The sequence below is a fragment of the Leucoraja erinacea genome, chromosome 7 (assembly GCF_028641065.1).
Source record: "Leucoraja erinacea ecotype New England chromosome 7, Leri_hhj_1, whole genome shotgun sequence".
NCBI classification, from domain to species: domain Eukaryota; kingdom Metazoa; phylum Chordata; class Chondrichthyes; order Rajiformes; family Rajidae; genus Leucoraja; species Leucoraja erinaceus.
The window spans coordinates 70,555,812-70,571,733 of NC_073383.1; the positions used below are offsets into that span (position 1 = coordinate 70,555,812).

General features: G+C 46.7%; 1 protein-coding gene and 1 long non-coding RNA gene across 5 annotated transcripts in view; one reads left to right on the forward strand and one right to left on the reverse strand.

Annotated features, from left to right (window-relative positions):
* The window catches only part of LOC129699104 (uncharacterized), a 49,116-nt gene that overhangs the window by 12,725 nt on the left and 20,469 nt on the right, over nt 1–15,922 (forward strand). For 3 of the 4 annotated variants that reach the window (XR_008723784.1, XR_008723782.1, XR_008723783.1), the window contains exon 3: nt 9,760–9,834. This is a non-coding gene — a long non-coding RNA (uncharacterized LOC129699104). Of the gene's footprint in view, nt 1–4,882; nt 5,082–9,759; nt 9,835–15,922 lie in introns of those variants that run through there. The other variant, XR_008723785.1, reaches the window with a different exon arrangement.
* On the reverse strand, nt 3,722–9,576 carry LOC129699103 (fibrinogen-like protein 1-like protein). Its single transcript, XM_055638760.1, has 3 exons — nt 9,561–9,576; nt 9,289–9,485; nt 3,722–4,874 (listed from the first exon to the last, which is right to left on the reverse strand). The coding sequence occupies exons 2-3, from the start codon at nt 9,473–9,475 to the stop codon at nt 4,225–4,227; spliced, it is 837 nt and encodes a 278-aa protein (XP_055494735.1). The 5' UTR covers nt 9,476–9,485; nt 9,561–9,576; the 3' UTR covers nt 3,722–4,224.

The window sequence follows — 15,922 nt, forward strand, 5'->3', positions numbered from 1 at the left end:
CCCCCTCCCTACCCATCCCTACCCATCTCCCCCCTCTCCCCCCCCCTCTCCCCCCCCTCCCTCTTCTCCCACTTCTCACGTCTCTCCCCCACTCCCCCCTTTGGGGTTTATCCTATAGCAGCCATCTCTGTGCGGTCAAGACTATTAGCAGCCTTTTTTATAAGTTGCAAACTTCTTTACGTCTGTATAAGCAATCGCAGGAATTTCTGGGCATAATCCGGAAGACGCAGGATCATTTCATTCCAAAAAGGAAGAAAGATTCTAAGGGTAGTAGGAGGCAACCGTGGCTGACAAGAGAAGTTAGGGATCAAATAAAACTAAAAGAAAAGATGTATAACACAGCAAAGAGTAGCTGGAAGCCAGAGGATTGGGAAACTTTCATAGGACAACAGAATGGAAACAAAATGGGCAATACGGGCTGAAAAGATGAAGTACGAAGGGAAGCTGGCCAGGAAGATAAAGAAGGACACTAAAAGCTTCTTTAGATATGTTAAGGCAAAAAGAGTAGCATAGTCAAATGTGGGTCCCTTGAAGGCAGACACGGGTGAAATTATTATGGGTAACAAGGAAATGGCAGAAGAGTTGAACAGGTACTTCATTAAGGAAGACACAAAACATCTCCCAGATGTACTGGAGGACAGAGGATCTAAGGGGGTAGAGGAACTGAAAGAAATTTTCATTAGGCGAGAAATAGTATTGGGTAGGCTAATGAGACTGAAGGTTGATAAATCCCCTGGGCTTGATGGTCTGCATCCCAGGGTCCTCAGGGAAGTGGCTCTAGAAATAGTGGAAGCATTGGTGATTATTTTCGATCAATTCAGGATCAGTTCCTGTGGATTGGAGGATAGCTAACGTTATCCCACTTTTCAAGAAAGGAGCGAGAGAGAAAATGGGGAATTACAGACCAGTTAGCCTGACTTCGGTGGTGGGAAAGATGCTGGAGTCAATTATTAAAGAGGTAATAATGGGGCATTTGGATAGCAGTAAAATGATGAGTCCAAGTCACATGGATTTATGAAAGGGAAATCATGCTTGACTAATCTTCTGGAATTTTTTGAGGATGTGACAAGTAAAATGGATGAAGGGGAGCCAGTGGATATAGTGTATCTAGACTTTCAGAAAGCCTTTGATACGGTCCCGCACGGGAGACTGGTGACTAAAATTAGTGCACATGGTATTGGGGTTAGGGTGTTGACATGGATAGAAAATTGGTTGGCAGACAGGAAGCAAAGAGGAGGAGTGAATGGTAATAGGAGTGAATGGCAGGCAGTGGCGAGTGGAGTGCCGCAAGGCTCTGTGTTGGGGCCGCAACTGTTTCCCATATATATTAATGATTTGGAAGAGGGAATTAGGAGCAACACTAGCAGGTTTGTGGATGACACAAAGCTGGGTGGCAGTGTGAACTGTGAAGAGGAGGTTAGGAGGTTGGTGGGTGAACTGGACAGGTTGAGTAAGTGGGCAGATGCGTGGCAGATGCAGTATAGTATAGATAAACTAGACCAAGTGCAGACCCGTTGGGTCTGTTCCCCCAATGTGCGGTTGTGGGGGGGGAGGCGGCATGCAGCGTCACGCGCACTAACTATACCCCCCCCCCCCCCGCACTCACGCTAATTAACCCCCCCCGGTTATAATATTAATATTATTAATTTGCTCTTTTGCCCCCATAACCCCCGTATTTAGTGGCGCTTAGCCCCCAACTTGGAGTCACACCTAGGGGGGGGGGGGGGGGGGGGGCAGGGGATGAGAGTGAGGGCAGAGAGAGAAGGGGCAGAGACAGAGAGAGAGACAGAAACACAGAGAAGGGGGCAAGGGGGAGAGGAGGGGGGGGGGAGGAGGAGAAGAGGGAGGAGGGGGTGAGGAGGGGGGGGAGGGGAGGAGAGAGAGAGGGTGAGAGTGAGGGGGAGAGAGAGGGGGTGCTGTGAGGGGCAGAGGGGGGGCAGCAGGGAGGGGGAGGTAGGGGGGAGGGAGGGGGTGGAGGGACGAGGGTAGGGTGTGTGGAGGGGAGGTTGGTTTAGGGGAGGGAGGGTGGGGGGAGGGGATGGAGGGGAGAAAGAGAGAGAGGGGAGAGAGGGAGGGGATAGGGGGAGGGGGGAAGAGAGGGGGGGAGAGGGTGTGTGTTGAGAGGGGTGTGAGGTGAGGGGAGGGGGAGAGGTGGGGAGCAGGGAGGAGGAGGGAGGGTGGAGGGAAGGGGGTTTGGGTGTGTGGAGGGGAGGGGGGTTTAGGGGAGGGACGGTGGGGGAGGGGATGGAGTGGAGGAGGGGGGAGAAAAAGAGGGGAGAGAGAGAGAGAGGGGGAGAGGGGGGGGAGAGAAGGAGAGAGTGGGGGAGAGGAGGGGGAGAGAGGAGAGGAGAGGGGTGGAGAGGAGAGGAGAGAGAGTGGGAGAGAGAGAGAGGGGGAGAGAGGGGGGAGAGGGGGAGGGGGGAGGAGAGAGGGAGGAGGAGGGGGGAGAGAGTGGGAGGAGAGATGGGGGAGAGGAGAGGGGGGAGAGGAGAGGGGGAGTAGAGAGGGGGAGGGGGGGGAGAGAGGGAGAGGGGGAGAGGGGGAGGGGGAGAGAGAGGGGGGGATAGGGGAGAGAGAGGGGTGAGGGTGAGATGGTGTGCTGAGAGGGGGTGGGGTGAGGGGTGAGGGGAGGGGAAGAGGTGGGGAGCAGGGAGGGTGGAGGGAAGGGGGTATGGGGTGTGTGGAGGGGAGGGGGGTTTAGGGGTGGGACGGTGGGGGAAGGGATGGAGGGGAGGAGGGGAATAAAAAGAGGGGGAGGAGAGAGAGAGAGAGAGAAAGAAAGAGAGAGAGGGGGAGAGAGGGGGGGGGGGGGGAGAGAGGGGGGGGGGGAGAGAGGAGAGGGGGGGGGGGAGAGGAGAGGGGGGGAGGATGGGGGAGGGGGGGAGGGGGGGGGAGAGGGGGGAGAGGGGGGGGGGAGAGAGGAGAGGGGGTGTGCTGAGATGGGGGTGAGGTAAGGGGGGGGGGAGGAGAGAGGGGGGAGGAGGAGGAGGGGGGGGGGAGAGAATAGAGGGAGGGGGGTGGGGGGGGGGGGGGAGAGGAGAGGTGGGGAGAGAGAAAGTGCCTTTTTATTTCAACCCAAACAACCATTTGCAGGCAGTGCTTTTTTACTTTAACCATATAGATGTGAGGTTAACCACTTTGGCGGCAAAAATAAGGGGGCAGATTATTATCTCAATGGGGTTAGGTTAGGCAAGGGGGAGGTGCAGTGAGACCTGGCGTCCTTGTACACCGGTCACTGAAAGTTGGCGTGCAGGTACAGCAGGCAGTGAAGAAAACTAATGGAATGTTGGCCTTCATAACAAGAAGATTTCAGTATAGGAGTAAAGAGGTTCTTCTGCAGTTGTATAGGGCTCTGGTGAGACCACATCTGGAGTATTGTGTACAGTTTTGGCCTCCTAATTTGAGGAAGGATATCCTTGTGATTGAGGCAGTGCAGCGTAGGTTCACGAGATTGATCCCTGGGAATGCGGGACTGTCATATGAGGAAAGGTTGAAAAGACTAGGCTTGGATTCACTGGAGTTTAGAAGGATGAGGTGGAATCTTATAGAAACATATAACATTATAAAAGGACTGGACAAGCCAGATGCAGGAAAAATGCTCCCAATGTGGGGCGAGTCCAGAACCAGGGGCCACAGTCTTAGAATAAAGGGGAAGCCATTTAAGACTGTGAGAAAAAACTTTTTCACGCAGAGAGTTGTGAATTTGTGGAATTCCCTGCCACAGAGGGCAGTGGAAGCCGTCACTAGATGGATTTAAGAGAGAGTTAGATAGAGCTCTAGGGGCTAGTGGAATCAAAGGATATGGGGAGAAGGCAGGCACGGGTTATTGATTGGGTACGATCAGCCATGATCACAATGAATGGCGGTGCTGGCGTGAAGGGCCGAATGGCCTCCTCCTGTACCAATTTTCTATGTTTCTAAGTTCAAGTCAATTTTCAGCCATCTTTGTAAGGTCAGGTCAATTAGCAGCCTCCCTTGTTAGGACCAATCAATTAGCAGTCATCTTTGTGCGGTGTAATCAACGTGTACCCATCTTATTTGTTTTTGTGGATCAGACACTTGCACACACATTAGTCAACAAGACAAAAAATAGCTTCCGTCACAGGTGCTTTAATGAAGTTTATTCCTATACTATACCAAGAGAATCAAACATTGCATTGTTCCAGTAACTAAATGCACAGATCATTGCAGTTTGAAATACAATTAGTATCTGGACATCTTTCCTCATGTGAAGCAATGCAGGTTGACAGGTCTGACCATGATTTGGACTCGAGTACATTTCTTGCAAAAGGGCTCCCAATGAATGGACTGTTTTTGGGTCAACATAGCATAGGGGGTATCAGAAGCACAAGTATTAAACCACCACCCCCCACCATACTTCAGTGCACAGTTAGCTGAATCCTGATCTGAATCCCGATCCCATGTACTAAATGGCAAATTATCATACAGGTTATTAAAAACAGACATTTCGCCACCAAGATCTAGTTTGTAGCCAGTGAGTGATGAACCGACCCGGAACATGTCATACTCTGCGTATCTACGAATAATTTGATTAGCCTCGTTTGCCTGATCCAAAACTACTCTTGCTTTATACCACATTTGGCTGGTTAAGTAATGGATGTAAAGGTTGCCAAGGTAATGGTCAGCCAGAGCATTTCCAAACCCAAACTCGTATGTGGTCCAAGTTTCGTTCCACGTCAGCGGGCTTTGTCTGGAGTTCTGTTCCAGCAATGTCCATCCACCACAGTCATATTCCATTTCACAGTTCACCACAATCGCGGGTGCGCCTTGTACTGGTTGTGGCTGGATGACATAGAGACCACTGTCCTTGAAACCTTGTTGTAAGAGTTCATTGCAGTCCTTGGCATATCTTGCTGTGACGTAAAGCATTTAATTTATTTTGCCGTATCATTTAATGTATATTTTTGCATTAATAATCATGCATAATTTTAACGAATATCTTAATATATTTACCAATGGTTTGAATAATGAATCCAGTCTAAAATGAAAATTCATATTTAAAGGTAGCTACAAATATTCTGGAGTAACTCAGCAGGACAGGCAGCATCTCTGTCGAGCCGGTATGGGTGACATTTCTGTTTGAGACCCTTCTTCAGATTGGTCTGTTACTACCTCGGTCTTGCTTGTACTACTCTAATTTCTTTCAACAGTTTAATTTGGAAGAATGTATCACATTTCAATTGTTTAACAATTACAAGTAAATCTCCTGTGCTACACTAGTCCCACTTGCCTGTGCTTGGTCCATATCCCTCCAAACCTGTTCTATCCTTGTAACTTTTTCTTAAATGATAGTCCCAGCCTCAATTACCTCCTCTGGCAACTTGTTCCATATACCCACCACCCATTGTGTGAAAAGGTTACCCCTCGGATTCCTATTAAATCTTTTCCACTTCTCCTTGAGCCTATGTCCTCTGGTCCTTGATTCCCCTACTCTGGGCAAGAGACTTTGTGCATCTGCCCGATCTATTCATCTCATGATTTTGTACACCTACATAAGATCATCCCTCATCCTCCTGCGCTCCATGGAATAGAGACCCAGCCTGGTCAATATCTTTCCTATAACATGGTGCCCAGAACTGAACACAATATTCTAAATGTGGTCTCACCAACATCTTAGACAACTGCAACATGACCTCCCAACTTCTATACTCAATACTCTGAATGATGTGTGCCAAGAGCCTTTTTGACCATCTTATCTACCTGCGACTCGACCTTCAAGGAACCATGCACCTGTACTCCGAGATCCTTCTTGCTCTACAACACTACCCAGAGACCTACCATATACTGTGTAGATCCTGCCCTTGTTCAATGGCCCAAAATGCAACATCTCACACTTCTCTGTATTGAATTCTATCAACCATTCCTCCACCCACCTGGGCAATCGATCCAGATCCCGCTGCAATCTTTCACAACCATCTTCATTATCTGCAAAAACCACTCACTTTTGTATAATCAGCAAACTTGCTAATCTTGCCCTGTACGTTCTCATCCAAATCATTGATGTAGATGACAAACAGTAATGGGCCTAGCATTGAACCCCGAGGCACACCACTCGTCACAGGCCTTCTGTCCAATAAGCAACGTTCCACCAACACCCTCTGCTTCCTTCCATAGAGCCAATTTGCTATCTATTCAGCTATCTCTCTGTTGATCCCATGCGATGTAACCTTCCTGAGCAGCCTACCATGCTGCTTGTCGAACACCTTACTGAAATCCATGTACACAACATCTACAGCTCTGCCTTCATTGACCTTTGGTCATGTCTCAAAAATATCAATCAGATTTGTGAGACACCACCTCCCATGTACAAAACCATTCTGACTATCCCTAATCAGCCCTTGCCCATCCAAATGCATATATAACCTATCCCTCAGAATACTCTCTAGTAACTTTCCAACTACAGATGTTCTCACGGGCCTATAGTTCCCAGCATTTTCCCTGCAGCACTTCTTGAAAAGAGGCACAACATTTGCCACCCTCCAGTTTTCCGACACCTCTCCTGCATTGACGGACGACTCGTAAATTTCAACCAGGGCTCCCGCAATTTCCTCTCTAGTTTCCTGCAATGTCCTCGGATATATCTGATCAGGCCCTGGAGATTTATACATAGCTTCATACATGACAATACATTCAGTACTTCTTTGACTGCTCTCAAGACACTTCCATTGACTGCCCCAAGTTCCTCCATCCTACTGTCTTTCTCCCTCATAAATACAAATACTCATTGAGGACCTTGCCCATCTCCTGTGGCTCCACACAGAGTTGATTGCTTTGATATCTGAGAGGACCAACTCTCTCTCTAGTTACCCTTTTTCCCCTTATAATATTTATAATATCTTTTGGGATTGTCCTTAATGCTACCCGCCAGAGCTATATCCTGACCTCTTTTTGCCCTTCTGATCGCCTTTTTCAGTTTACTCCTTAGTTCCCGAAACTCATCCAGGGATGTACTTGATCCCAGCTGCCTATACCTGTCCCATGCATCCTTCTTCTTTTTGACCAACACCTCAATTTCTCTTGTCAGCCAAGCTTCCTTACGTTTTTTACTTTGCCCTTCACTCTAACTGGGACGTACACATCCTGAGCTTTCTTCAATACACTTTTAAAAAGCATCCCACTTGGCCGCTGTTCCTTTCTCCTCAAATAACCTGCTCCAGCCAACTTGAGCGAGACCTTCTTTCATACCCTCAAAGTTGGCCTTACCCCAGTTAAGCATTTTAACACGTGGACCCTCTCTGTCCCTATCCATAACTACCCTAAACCTAATCGAACTGTGATCACTGGTCCCAAAAAGCTCCTCCACGAACACTTCATTAACTTGCCCGTCCCAATTTGCCAATACTAGATCCAGTGTTGCCCTCTCATGTGTGGGGACCTCTAGATACTGCATAAGAAAACTTTTCTGAACACTTTTGAGGAATTCCACCCCATTATAGGGCTCTGGTGAGACCACATCTGGAGTGTTGTGTACAGTTTTGGTCTTCTAATTTGAGAAAGGACATCCTTGTGATTGAAGCAGTGCAGCGTAGGTTCACGAGATTGATCCCTGGGATGGCGGGACTGTCATATGAGGAAAGATTGAAAAGACTAGGCTTGTATTCACTGGAGTTTAGAAGGATGAGGGGGGGATCTTATAGAAACATATACAATTATAAAAGGACTGGACAAGCTGCATGCAAGAAAAATGTTCCCAATGTTGGGCGAGTCCAGAACCAGGGGCCACAGTCTTAGAATAAATGCGAGGTCATTTAAGACTGATGTGAGAAAAAAACGTTTTCACCCAGAGAGTTGTGAATTTATGGAATTCCCTGCCACAGAGGGCAGTGGAGGCCAAGTCACTGAATGGATTTAAGAGAGAATTAGATAGAGCTCTATGGGCTAATGGAGTCAAGGGATATGGGGAGATGGCAGGCACGGGTTATTGATAGGGGACAATCAGCCACGATGAATGGCGGTGCTGGCTCGAAGGGCCAATTGGCCTCCTCCTGCACCTATTTTCTATGTTTCTATGTTTCTAAACTCTTTACACTGATTTTCCCAGTCTATTTTGGGAAAGTTAAAATCCCCTATTACAACAACCTTATTTGACCTGCAGCTGTCTGCAATCTCCTGGCACATTTGCTCTTCTAATTCCCATTGACTATTCGGGGGTCTGTAGCACACCACTGACAAGGTAATCATCCCTTTCTCGTTTCTCAGTTTCTACCCATGTAGCCTCACTAGACGAAATGTCCGTATTGTCACCTCTGATCACAGCCGTGACATCCTCCTTAACCAACAATGTAACACCCCCTCCTCTTTTTCCCTCATTCCTGTCTCTCCTGAAGCTCCTGTACCCCAGGAGAGTTAGAATCAAGCTTCAATCAAAAAAACAGATTGACAGATTAGTTAACTTCTGAGAGGAGTGCTTTGTTCTCCGTTAATTAGTTTTGATGAATCTTTACTTCAGACTTTAGAGATACAGCGCGGAAACAGGCCCTTCAGCCCACCGAGTCCACTCCGCCCACCGATCACCTCGTACACTAGTGCTATCCTACGCTGGAGACAATATACATTGTTTTTTTACTGAAGCCAATTGATCTAAAAGCGGTACGTCTTTGGAGTGTGGGAGGAAACTGAGCAACCGGAGAAAACCCACGCGGTCACAGGGAGAACATACAAACTCAGCACAAACAGCACCCGAGGTCAGGATCAAACCTGGGTTCTCGTGCTGTAAGGCCACTGTGCCACTGGGCCAGGAAATTGAGCAGGGAGCTGATAAACTAATCAAATATGCATATCCAGAATCCCCTGGTGCTATTCCAATTGTCATCCCTCAAGCAACAGTCCTAGTTACTTATCTTTTTGTGCACAAAACATTCACTTCCAAACAAAATAAGTCATGACAACTGTAACATTATCTGAAGCATTTTGGACTATCTTGAAGATGTGAAAGCATTATTGTCGAAGGCATTGCCACCAGGGGTTGTGAATCAGTACTGGTGAATTCTTCCGAGAATGTAAGATGCTACATTAGTAAACCCTACATTTTTGTGCAAAGAAGTCAGATTTCTTTTTGATTTTAATGCGCTGACATTTAGCCCATTGAGAATATGCTGTTTCTCAGAGCAACCCTACCGATCCTATCTCTCCTTTGCCAGCTATGCTAAATCAGACAGGAACATCTTTTCACAACACAGAAACAGGCAGTTTTTAATTAAAGTTAGGAGGGAATATACATTATATTCACATCAACATTTTCAGACAAATGTCATTGAAACAGCTTACCTTTTTTCAAAAGTAGGTCCCTCACGTTTAAGACCATGCTTGCTTGGCCTTCGGGTAGCATATCCGCATTAGCCACTTTATCAAGGAGGGCTTTGTAGGCCACCCTTTCTGGAACTGCAGAGCTGGTGAGGCTTTGAGCAGACAGTATCACGACTGAGAACACCAACAACATATTGTGGAAATCCATGATTAGGTTCCTGCGAAAGGATAAAATACATGAATTAATCTTATAATTTAAATTTCCAATTTGCCATAAATTTCTCCAGACTTACTAGGAGTCTTGCAGGGAGCAGATTAAGGAGCATATGAACAGGCAGATTACCGTTAGCTTTTATACAAGAGATCTGAATTAAATTATCACAAACTATTAAACATTAACTGTTTATATTGCAAATATCCTGAATGTATTGTAAATGCTTTAACAGCTGGAGCATATAATAGGGACTATTAATTGTTATCTTTCACTTGTAGGTAAATGTGTATTTTCAGTGAACCATCAACAGCTGGGAAGATAACAGCATGGAAGAAACTGTCCTGAATCTGGAGGTATGTGTTTTCACACTTCTGTGCCTCTTGCCTGATGGGAGAAGAGAGCGGCCGGGGTGATATTACTTCCAATCCCGTTACTGGTCCTGGAAATGGCCCAGATGACCTGGTTTAATAGCTTTTTGTCTATGAGTTATGAATTTGCTCGCAGGGGGAATGGCAGTAACTGTTGGTTGTGCACTTCTGTTCCCCACAACAATGAGGAAGGCGTACCACTAGTGTCAATATCCCTAAATCTAACTGAAAGGCTGGCTCTACTCTGTTTTCGCAACGCAACAGCGTCTAGTAGTTGCCGAGTGATCATGCCACGGGTAAATGGGACCCGTAGGTATGGGGGACTTATATATGATAATTTTAAAGGATGGTATACAACCCTGTTTAAACCAGGGTGGAACGAGAATGAAACTAAGGCATGGAAGATACCCCGGTTGAGAAAAACAAGCAACCCCATATACCATGAAATACCTCACGTCATTGCAAGTACCCAGAGAAAGGGGTATATTTGGGAAACAGCTCATGCACTACAATCTCTCCTCAGGGACCACCACGATCAGTAAATGGAACATACATTGTGTGTGGGTCATTGGCATATCTATGGCTGCCAGGGATGCCACTGGGAGACTACAGCACTTGGGAAAGGAAGTGGGGAAAGAACAACCACTGGAACGGGTGCTGCTATTTAGCCTATGTTGTTCCCGAAAAGAGGGTGGTCCGGGATCTTACAGAGGTAGCTTGAACCCCGAGAGTCAAGAGGGGTATCTCAGAAACTGATAGGTCAAGAAAGGAGCGAGAGAGAAAACAGGGAATTACAGACCAGTTAGCCTGACTTCGGTGGTGGGAAAGATGCTGGAGTCAATTATTAAAGAGGTAATAATGGGTCATTTGGATAGCAGTAAAAGGATTAGTCCAAGTCAACACTGATTTATGAAAGGGAAATCATGCTTCACTAATCTTCTGGAATTTTTTGAGGATGTGACAAGTAAAATGGATGAAGGGGTGCCAGTGGATGTAGTGTATCTAGACTTTCAGAAAGCCTTTGATAAGGTCCCGCACAGGAGACTGGTGACTTAAATTAGAGCACATGGTGTTGACATGGATAGAAAATTGGTTGGCAGACAGGAAGCAAAGAGTAGGAGTGAACGGGTCCTTTTCAGAATAGCAGGCAGTGGCGAGTGGAGTGCCGCAAGGCTCGGTGTTGGGGCCGCAACTGTTTACCATATATATTAATGATTTGGAAGAGGGAATTAGGAACAACACTAGCAAATTTGCGGATGACCCAAAGCTGGGTGGCAGTGTGAACTGTGAAGAGGATGTTAGGAGGTTGCAGGGTGACCTGGACAGGTTGATTGAGTGGGCAGATGCGTGGCAGATGCAGTATAATAGTAAGATTAAACGAGAACTTACCAGTTTGAAGTTTGATCTGTATTTTATGAGGAGTTACGATGAGGGATTACGTGAAGAGCCCGCTCAGCACGCATGCGCGACATACTTCAAAGCAGCGGTGTGGAATCACAGATAGACACAGTTATTGAAATAAACATAGTAAAGAAAAGGAGACCTCAGTTATCAGTTTGACCCATATTATTGAGGGTGGGAGCGGAGGGCACGTAATCCCTCATCGTAACTCCTCATAAAATACAGATCAAACTTCAAACTGGTAAGTTCTCGTTTAATCTTACTATTTTACTTCGGAGTCACGTGAATGACTACGTGAAGATTTTAAAGCTCTGTGATTTCAAACCGTGTAACAGTTCTTACTTCACTCACTGCCAAAGTCCTTGAGGGAGGAAGTGTGTTATCGTAATCAACCAATGAATCTGTTTGTAAAAACAACAACGGTATTTATTAACAATAACAACAAAGAAATTAAATTGCTCCCCTGGGCTTAAATTAAATATTTGCAGACTGTAAAATTTTCTCTGCAAATAAAGCAGGTTTTGCCAACGGCTTATTATAGAAAGTTCGGAACGTTCTTTCCCCCGACCACCCTGCTGTAGCCAGGATGTGGTCTATAGGCACGTCCATTCTTTTGGCCGTCGACGTGGATGCTGCCCTGGTGGAGTGAGATTTGTACATGTTAGTGTTTATACCAGCAGCTTTTAGCACCTGCTTGAGCCATCTCGAAATGGTTTGGCTCGTCACCCGACCATAAGGTTTTTTGTGACTGACCCATAAGGCTTTTTCACTCCCTCGAATTATTTTGGTTGTGTCTATGTAGGACAGTAGTTGGGTCATGGTACATAACCGTGGTTCTGGCGGGTAAGCCCGGAATTCCACGACTGGGTTGGGTGTTCCTGGTCTGCTCTGTTTGATCAGTCCCTGGATAACGAACGAGACCTGGTCTGGAGCTATGATCATGTTGTCCAGTCGCAAAAGGTGTAGTGACTGGACCCTCTGTGCAGATACAAGTGCCATCAGCATGATAGTCTTGAGCGTAGATTGTTCCAGGGTGAGGGACCTGGCTGGTGGCCATCCCCTGAGGTATGTCAGGACCACACTGACATCCCATATATATAGGTGTACCTTGGTCTGGGAGGGTTAGAGTTGTAAATTCCCTTCATTAGTTTAACCACCAGCGGGTGGGACCCCATGGCCTGATGTCCTGGTGCCTGAGTTAAATAGGCAGACAGAGCACTTCTAGCTGTGTTGATGGCACTGTAGCTGTCCTTCATCGTGGTGAAGGGGTGCCAGGAACTCCAGTACGTTGGTAACTGTTGCGGTTGTGTAGGTGGTTCCTGTATCCCAGCAGTACTTCTCCCACTTTTTGATGCTGGACAAGTACTGTTTTCTTGTGGATGTTCGGTGGGATGCTGACATGGTGTTGACGGTTTTTTCTGACAATCCCAGTCCCAGTAATGGTCTTTTCAAACCTGCAACCCAGGAGTTTGATTTTATCATGGCATTATGTTATTTATATTTATATTTATTATGTCAGATACTGGGTGGGTTAATAATTCTGGGTTACTGGGAAATATCATCAGGGTTTCAACAACCATGTCGTGAAGTAATGGGAACCATGGCTGTGTAGGGGTACTATCAAAATATCTGAAGCAGAGTCCATTTGTATTTTGCGTAGTACCCAGCTGATGAGGCAGAAGGGAGGAAATGCATAGAAGAAGAAATTTCCCCAATCCAGCGCGAACGCATCTACCGCTGCTGCCTCAGGGTCTGGTTCCCAAGCGACATACATAGGTACCTGGTGATTTAGCCTTGACGCAAATAGGTCGATATCTGGCGTGCCATATTGTTTGATAATTTTAGCAAACACTTTGGGGTTTAACATCCATTCGGTGTTGTCATTAAATTTGCGTGACCTGGTGTCTGCCACTGTATTTAGCTTACCTGGCAGGTAAGTTGCTGATAGCCAAATATGTCTTTCGACACAGCATTGCCAGATTGTGTTGACCAATTTGTCGCCATATCGATTTTATGCCGCCCATGTGGTTAATATAGGCCACCACCGTAGTATTGTCTATTTGTAACCGAACATGCAAGTGATGCATTTTTGATGCATATGCTTTTAAACCGTAAAAGGCACCCAACATCTCTAGATAGTTAATGCCGAGTGTAAGTAGTAATGATGACTCTGGGTTAGTCCATCTAGCACCTGTGCTGGATATGGAGTTAGCTGCTCCCCAGCCTTGAGCACTGGCATCTGTTTGGATAACTAAAGTAGGGTTAACGATGATGATAGTGCTGGAACTATGCCAAACGTTTTCTGCCCACCACTGTAGCTCTGATATTGCTTCAGTGGGTAATTTCATGATACGATCATAATGACCTGCATGTCGTTTTACTTTACTCTTTGTAAGTTTTGATAGTGCAAAGGTCCAAATTGTGTAGCCGGAAATGCTGCTACCATTTTCCCAATTACTCTTGCCACTTGTTGAATAGTTGGTCGCTCGTTGACCATTAAATTGTTACATGATTGTGCCAATTCAGTTGTTTTGTCTTTTGGCAAAGTTACAGACATGTGGACTGAGTTAATAGTGAAGCCCAAGTAGTCCACGGTTGTGGATGGCTTCAACTTAGATTTATCTGGATGTAAGACAAATCCGAAGGTTTCAAACAATTGTTTGGTTGCTGATACAGCTGATATAGCCAATTCCATGGTTTTGCCTACCATTAAGATATCATCAAGATATGCCATGACAATATGTTTTTGTCTCCTTAATATTGCCAGGGCTGGTTTTAGTATCTTGGTGAATAATCTTGGGGCTGATGTTAACCCGTTGGGTAACGCTTTAAACTGCCATTGTTGCCGCATCCAGGTAAATTTCAGGTATCTGCGATGATCCTTATGAATGGGTACTGAATAGTAAGCATCTTTGAGGTCAATGCTTGCCATGAAGTATCCTTTGGAAATCAGTTGTTTGGCAGTAACGGACGTTTCCATTTTGAAATGTACATACTTAACAAACATATTTAGTGAAGTTAAGTCAATGATGATGCAACATCCACCATCTTTTTTAATTTTAGTAAATATATTAGACACAAATTCCAAGGGTTCATGTTTTGTTTTTTCAATGATACCCTTGGTGATTAGTCTCACCAGTTCAGCTTGTCCCTCTCGTTTTTCTTTAACTGAGAGGGAAAAAACCCTCTGGGGTGAATGCTGAACTGGTGGCAATTTCTCTAGTGCAAACTGTATTTTGTATCCACGAATGCTATTGAGTATATACTTTTCACTCGTGATAGACTCCCATGTTTCCTTAAACAGGTGTAATCTCCCCCCTGTTAGTATAGTGCCCCTACTTTCTATATGCTAGTAGGAACCAGACCCACCTACCTCCATGGTTATGGGTGTTTCTTCTGCTTCTTCGCAGGATGACGAGTCGTGTGCGTTGTCTGACATGTTGGTGAGGTTTGGGGTTGGCGCATTTTCCATGGGGTCCGCTCTGGGCCTTGGCCTAAAAAAAGGCTTCCGGTGGTGATATGCGGACCCCGAGCTTTTACCAGTCCCCTAGGGTAGACGTCGAATGGTGGACGCGATGGGGTACTGCCGCTTGGGTTTTGTGGTTTTGGTTTTGCTCGTCCCGGGGCCTGCCCTCATGAGGCTGAAAGTTTTGGAAGCCTCCTCCATGTCTTTGACTTTTTTGGTGAGGTCTTTGCCAAAGAGCAGTGTATCTGACTCAATGGTTGGAGTTTTGCACAACCCCGCGAATTTCGGGTTGAGGGCAGGTCTTATAATCTCCTTGCGGAGGTTATTTATCTCAAATTGAGTATTGCACAGCAGTGCGAGGGTGTCCTGCTGGTTTGTGGTCATTTCTGTACCATCCACAGAACGAGCAAATGAGGTGATGGCTGACATCAGGAGGCTGAGGATCCGCTGAAGTTTTAGTTCCTGATTTCGAATATTTGACCCAACGTGCCCCCAGATTTGGCTGTTGACAGCCGGCACTTTAAGCGATTCACAATTTTCAGGAGCCGTATATTGTTCTAAGACCTCATTAACCACCTGCTCCTGTAGGGGCCTGTTGGATAGGTGGTTAATGCTGGCCGCTAGTTTTGGCTCTAATGGCCGTCCTTCACGTGGGGCTGCCATGTAGCGGTCCACCACACCCAACGGCTCTTCCTTTTCCTGTACCCCTGGCATACTCCCGACTTCTTCAGCCATTAACCACTCTTCTTGACCAGCCCAGCCCTGGTCGCCACAGCTGTCCTCGGATGAGGGGGAAACGATGGCCAGTGCACGAGGCACTGTGAAGGGAGTGCCTGAACTCCCTCTGCGAAACTGCTCCTCACGAAGCACGTCTCGCTGGAGCATACGCTCCACGAGCCGCTCCATGCGGCTCAGGCGGCTGTCTCTGCCCCGAGCGGGTGGTGAGACGTCCCTGTCCGACGAATCGGAAACCACCGGCTGGATGGTCTTCTTAGTGGCTTTATATCCAGTCCGCTGCTCAGGCGCCAGCGAGACTGGGCTCGGCTCGGTGTCGGGGATGGCGGAGCGCTGGGTTAGCGGTCCTACCGCCTCCTGCCCCCCACTGATGGAATGCTCCTCCGTTGGAGTCGAACGGGGGACAGGCTTCTTGGAGAGCCTTGTTCTGTTCATTATTCTTAGCTGTTGGAACAAAGCAAAAACTCTCCT

Excerpts from the sequence above, each read along its gene's own strand:
- LOC129699103 (XM_055638760.1), bottom strand. The coding sequence starts at position 9,475 with ATGGATTTCCACAATATGTTGTTGGTGTTCTCAGTCGTGATACTGTCT. Across the intron at positions 4,875-9,288 it reads GGACCTACTTTTGAAAAAAG|CAAGATATGCCAAGGACTGC; the intron begins GTAAGCTGTTTC and ends TTTACGTCACAG.